The sequence below is a fragment of the Salpingoeca rosetta genome, assembly GCF_000188695.1.
Source record: "Salpingoeca rosetta unplaced genomic scaffold supercont1.22, whole genome shotgun sequence".
In the NCBI taxonomy this organism is placed as follows: domain Eukaryota; class Choanoflagellata; order Craspedida; family Salpingoecidae; genus Salpingoeca; species Salpingoeca rosetta.
In genome coordinates, this window is record NW_004754912.1 from 259,836 (window position 1) to 266,072 (window position 6,237).

The 6,237-nt window shown below is 53.2% G+C and overlaps 2 protein-coding genes across 2 annotated transcripts in view; one reads left to right on the forward strand and one right to left on the reverse strand.

Moving 5' to 3' along the window:
• Window positions 1-142, reverse strand: part of PTSG_07325 (uncharacterized protein) — a 977-nt gene extending 835 nt beyond the window's left edge. Inside the window, exon 1 of the mRNA XM_004990765.1 lies at window positions 1-142. This exon is cut by the window's left edge and continues 835 nt beyond it. Coding sequence (XP_004990822.1) covers window positions 1-74 — 74 coding nt within the window. The 5' untranslated portion in view covers window positions 75-142.
• Window positions 143-1,638: 1,496 nt separating this feature from the next.
• On the forward strand, window positions 1,639-5,604 carry PTSG_07326 (uncharacterized protein; the record flags this gene model as incomplete). Its single annotated transcript, XM_004990766.1, has 12 exons — window positions 1,639-1,722; window positions 1,911-2,018; window positions 2,217-2,303; window positions 2,539-2,768; window positions 2,978-3,098; window positions 3,319-3,365; window positions 3,490-3,580; window positions 3,947-4,064; window positions 4,342-4,436; window positions 4,642-4,890; window positions 5,074-5,240; window positions 5,496-5,604. 12 exons carry the CDS (start codon window positions 1,639-1,641, stop codon window positions 5,602-5,604), a joined length of 1,506 nt encoding a protein of 501 aa, XP_004990823.1.
• Between the last annotated feature and the right edge of the window lie 633 nt (window positions 5,605-6,237).

Consider the following 6,237-nt stretch of genomic DNA (forward strand, 5'->3'; position numbering starts at 1 on the left):
CGGCGGCGCCGCACCTGCCCAGACGCAGTCATTGTTGCGCTTCCGCCGCTGCCGGTGTTGTTGCTGGGATCCATGGTTGTTGCTGAACAGTGGTGTGTGGCGGTGCGGTGTGGCTGGTGTCGTGGTGCTCGTGGACTCGTGGTAAATGAGGCAAGACTGCTGACCACGCTGCTTGCTTGCTTGAGACTTCTTGCTTCCTGTTTCGTTCGTGTTTGGCTTGTCCCGAATGGCGCAAACTGAAATCAGTTTCTATAATTACAACACCATAATTTGATGTTGAAAGGAGTCTTGCCTTGCTTGCTTGTTGTTGTGGCGCTTGCAAGCATCTTGGCAAAGGTCACAAAAACATTCCCACCAAACAGCAATTGTGACGACGACGACGATGTGGGGTGGACTCTTGTCGCTGTTGCTTGTTATGGCTGCTGTGCTGATGGCACTGCAGCCAACACCAGCCGCGTGCGTCAACGACACCACCATCACAACAACAACGACAGCGCAGGCAACCACCACAAGTACCACGACAACAACTACGACGACAACGACGACTACGACGACCACGATTGACCCCAGGCTGTGTGAGTGTGTAAGCAATGTTTTGTGATTCAGTTTGAAGTGTTGCCAAAGTTCTTCTCGTGCTTTTTGTGCGAATTGAACCATCCCATCTATAACAACCCCCACGCTCTGCAACTCACCTACCCCCCCCCCCCTTCCGTCTTCACGGCTCTTCTCGTCTCTCCGCCCCCCTCTCTCCTCCGTGCTTACTTCTTTATTTGAACAGTGAGCCCTCGCGTGAAAACCCTGGATGGAGACTTGATTTTCCACGTGCCGCATGGCCAGGCCACGTTTCAGGAGGGCGAAGACGTCACAACCTTTGCAGGGTGAGCTGAGAGTCGGTGGTAACGGAATGCAGACGTTGTAGACAAGGGCCTGTCAGACTGTGGAATGAAAAGATGCAACATGCTTTGTGTGAGTAGCTCCGCTGACCTACTTCTTGCACCTGTCAACCAAATGAAAATCGCTGCCCATTTACACTCACATTCATGTTTTTTTTTTGTTTGGTTTGGTTTGGAACCGGTCATGTAGGCTGCGGTCCGACATCAGCGATGGTGTCTCGTCGCTGCAGGCGGCAATGCAGTCTGTTGAAACGCAGCTGTCGCAGGAGCTCAACAGCGTCATGGTGCGTAACACAGCCTGTGACTTCTTCTTCTTCTTCTTTTTGGCCCAAGAGGCGTGGAGGGGCGCCTGTGAAGTGGCTGAAGCGCAAGTGGCGCAGGCGGTCAAGGCAAGCGCCCCGCTGCACAATGTGCACACCCTATGCATGCAGGCAAGGATAATTATCCTCTCACACATGTTTACACAATACACTGTGTCTCGTATCCTCCTTCTCCTCCTCCTCCTCCTGCAGTCAGTTGCCAGTGCGACATCCTCCGGTGTTGTCTCACTCGAAACGCGTGTGACAGACGACATTTCTACGTCAACATCCACGCTGTGAGTGTCGGTTGGATTGCACTTACACGTTTTTTCGCGGCGCTGTTGGTGTTCTCTGTTGCACGGCCCCCTCAACTGCTTGGCGTTTGGCGTTTGACACGTGGTCACACGTGCTGCTGCTGCTGCCTCCTTGCTTTGCTCTTTCAAAGAATGGCTGCCATTGGCTCTGTGGAAGCGTCCCTCACCAGCACAACAAGTGAACACACCTCGGGCATCGCCAGCCTCCAATCAAGCGTACGTACTGGCGTGCACATCCGAGATGTGACGTATGAATTCACACATGCAAGCACTCACATGTGTGTGCTCGCTTCAGAAAGAGACACAGGCGCACGTGCACGGACATCGCACGTGTGACTATCGTAGCTGTCGCCGCATCTGAAGCTCACCTTCCCCATGTTTACCCTTCTGCTGTGCATGCGCAGATTACTGCGGCAGAGTCATCTCTCGGCGCTGCCGTCTCAGAAAATACGGCTGCTGTCAACAACGCTGTTAGCAGCATTACGGACAATCACAACGATCTCTCGGCCCACGTGTGTGTGTGTGTGTGTGTGTTTGTGCGTGTTTTGTGTTAGTGTGCATGTGGGTGGATGGTGTCGCTGTGAAGCACCCTCAGTTCCTTGTATTGTGGTTTCCTGGCCCTTTGCCGTCAGGCTGTGCACTGTGTTTTAGTACTCAACGTGACCATACCCACATTCCCCTCAAACGTGTTTATACATTGGGTCATGCAGGTGAGCGCGTCAGGGCAGGTTGTGGATCTACTCGCTTCCAGTCTGGAGAGTCGCATTGGGTCCGAGGTCAACACCGTCGCCGGCGAGGTGATCATGGCAATGTGGCTGCAGCTTCAACAAACACACGCATCCGTCTTGCTTCATGCATTGCGACTGTCGAGCATTCGAGTCATCCTGTGATTCATTACTCACACATGGCACCCGCACACACAACACACCACAACACACCACAACACACCACAACACACCACAACACATCACAACACAACACAACACACCACAACACACGCTCTCTCACGCATGCATCTGCTCCCACGTGCAGCTGGAGTCGTTGGAAGCCGCTGTGACAGACAGCCTTGCCATGCAAGTGCAGTCACTGGAGACGCAGCTCTCCGCAACGCAGCAGCAGCTGAACATGGCCCGCGGACACGCCTGTCGCAGCCTAACGTGGTCGGATGATGCAGGTTGCACCGTGGATGTTCCAACACGCGCGAACCACGACTTTCCCGACTCGCGCACCACTAGCACATCCTGGTCAACAGTGTCAGCGAGGTGCGCGATGCACGTGATGCAGATACTCACGCACCGTCTGTAGAGCCTTGCGTGCGCAATCACACACGCACGCGCGCGTGCAACACACACAAACACACATAACAAACCACACACACAACACATACACACACAACACACACAACACGACACACACACATTCAGGTCTGTTTTCGTCTCTCACAATAACCGTGCATCTGTGCACCCATCAGGGTCTACACGGTGTACAAGCAAGGCGGGCTTGCCGACACGGGCCTGCGCGTCACGTGGACCGATCTGATGGGCTTCCTTGGAACAGGGTCCAGCGGAACAGCGGCAGATTACCGCCTCCTGGTCAGTGCTTGCAAGCATCATATGCATGTGCATGTGCATGTGCATGTACACGCGTATGTGATGTGCCTGTACTTTGTTTTTTGACCATCAGGGAGATGGCGGGAGCGACGTTGTGTAACACGCATTTTTTTTTTGTTTGATCACGTGTGTGGGAACCTTTTTAGTGTTTGTTTGAGTCCTCATCCCGTGCTTGTTCTAATACTGGCGCGTTGGCTGTCAGGTGAACGGACAATGTAGGGATGGCCGTTGCTACAAGACGGTGCACAGGTGCGCGAATGGCATGCAGTTGTAGTGATGTGATTCGCATGTGCATGTGCGATTTGACGTGATCATCACGCGTGGGAAACAACACACGTCTCACGCTTTGTATTTGGTTTCACGCCACGTGCAGTGATGGCTACACAAGCTGGTCCATGTACTCCAACGCCTGGACATGGTGGCTTATGGACCTCCCAGAGGGAACATACGAGTTTGAGATTCAGGTCAGTGGTGTGTGTGTGTGTGCGTGTGTGCGTGTGTGTGTGTTATGTGTGTGTGTGTGTGTGTGTTATGTGTGTGTGTGTGTGTTATGTGTGTTATGTGTGTGTGTGTGTGTGTTATGTGTGTTATGTGTGTGTGTGTGTGTGTGTGTGTGTGTGTGTGTGGATCTGTGTATGCAAGAGTGTGTGACTGCGTTGTGGCCTGCATACGCGTATCCCGTGTGTCCATCAGAGCGTGCGCTGGAGGGTTTCCATGGATGCACGCAAAGCCCTTTTTGTCACTGTCGCTGTCCCTCTTTCGCTCCTCGTGCACTTCTCACCAGCTATATCCACCCACTCTCGTGTGCATGTGACCATGACCGCTGTCAGCATCGCCGCGACTCCCGCGCCTCCCGCCTCATCGCTGGTTGGAAGAGCAACCAGGAGAACACGCTTGCAGTGGAGGAACTTCCGCTCACGGAATTCACCGTCAAGCAGCACATGCCAGGTGTGGCACTGGCTGCCGTCGTTGCGTGTTGATTGCGCGGCTGCGCGTGCATTTGCGGAGCGGCTGCTGTGTCAACCACACGTTCACACATACATTCACACATACATTCACACATGCATTCACGCACACATATTAACACATACATTCACGCACACATACTCTCACACTCACTTACACAACGCACGCACTCGCACACTCAAATTCGCACGTACATCCACAACGCACATGACCCTATGACCTGACACGTTTTCTGCCTCCTTTCCTCTCTCTGCTGCAGAGCGTCGCACGACCACGACGTCGTTTGTTGATTTGCCGGAACGCGTCGCCCAATACAGAAAGACGGAAGCAGACACCGACCTCCACATCATCTACGTGCGTTGCTTGACATGATGGCATAACTTGTACCTGCATGGTATGCGTGCCTGCAAGCACTCAAGCGCTGCGTGTCAGCCCTCTTTGCTCACACCACCACCACCACCACCACCACCACCACTGCTCTACCACCACTACCACATTCCCGATGTATTGCATACATACCCTCACGCCACATGCCACGTCGTTCGCCTTGGTGCTGCAGTCTGACACGCTTGGCTTCAATCAGAACAGGCAACACACGACAGCATGCGGCTTCCAAGCGCTTCTCTACCGCCCAAACCAGAAGGACTGGGTCAACCTTGGCAGCAACACATTCCATACGCACGGCGGCTCTGGCTGGCAGATTTGGCCGTTTGATATCCACTACTTTGCCGAAGCAAGCTCACTCAACCTGGGACCAGGCATATACACCGTGAAGCTCCAGTGGTACATGGGTGGCGGCTCGAGCCAGGTTCGTGCGTGCACATGAGGATGCATGTGTTGTTGTGTGTGTGTGTCGTTGTGTGTGTGTTGTGTTGTTTGTTGTGGAGGGGAAGGATGATGGCCTGTTCGTGACACAATAGTTGCACACGTGTGAAGTTATTATACAAAGTACGTCACACAAACACAACACAACACATCCATGTTTGGATAGATCCTTGCTGGCTGGCCTGGGTCTGAGGCGAACAGCATCTCCCTGCACGAGCGGCGTCGTGGTCTCTACGTCATTGCGCCATCGCCCGTCTTCTCTTCAAGCGGCTCCCGGCGCGACTTCAGAGACATCCGCACAACGTCGACCTCCTACACCGACCTGAGTGACAGGTCTGCTGACGAGATGAAGCAATGGGTCCATATGTGTGAAGAATGACAGAGTGGCATTTTCAAAGAGAAGAGCAGTGATGCTGCTTTTTATTGCCACTGCAGGTTGCTGCGACATGTTGCTGCTGCTTGTATCTTGTGAGAGTTGGTAGTGGCTCGTTTGTAGTGACTGTCAATTCTTGGACAACGCGGACGACACTGGTGAAAGCGTGAAGTCTTCACGGCTCACTCATCACATTTTGTTCTCTGTGTTGTCAGGATTGCGACCCATACGAAGAAGGATGACAGCAGCCTGATTCGCGTCACGTACATGGACACATTTGGCTCCAAGATCATCGACAACGGCCAGAGTGCGTCGACGAAGTGATAAGCTGCTGGTATCGTGGTGGTGGTGGTGGTGGTGGTGGTGGTGGTGGTAGTAGAAAAGGGTTTGCGCTGGAATGTGCGCCTACGTTGCATTTACACGAGTGTACAAACAACCTCACGTCGCACGTGTCGCTTCATTGCTTGCTGCGCTGTAGGCTGTGTATGGCGGCTGCGCGTGGACAACAGCTTCAACACGGCAAGCATGTACACCTACGGCAGTGACCGCAACGGCTGGCGCATCCACCCGCACACATATGTCTGGTACCTCGACAACCTTGACGCAGGTGAGCGGAGTTGCGCTCTGTTGCTGCCATGGCTTGAACGTTGTGTGTGTGTGTGTGTGTGTGTGTGTGTGTGTGTGTGTGTGTGTGTGTGTGTGTGTGTGTGTGTGTGTCTTGTGGTCTGCATTCTGAATGGTAGTCTTGCGCTCTGCACTGCTCTGTTTGGCGGTCTTACAGTTAGCCTTACATGTGCTCTCGCTCGTAGAACTACGCGCAGGCGAAACTCAATGAAATCTTCATCCCTTGTCAATACTCAACCTTCAAACTTGTGAATTTCGACTACATGAAACTTGTTGAGGTCATCAGACACTTCATATAATCAGATGGAAATGCGTCAAGACCAGGTGCTTACT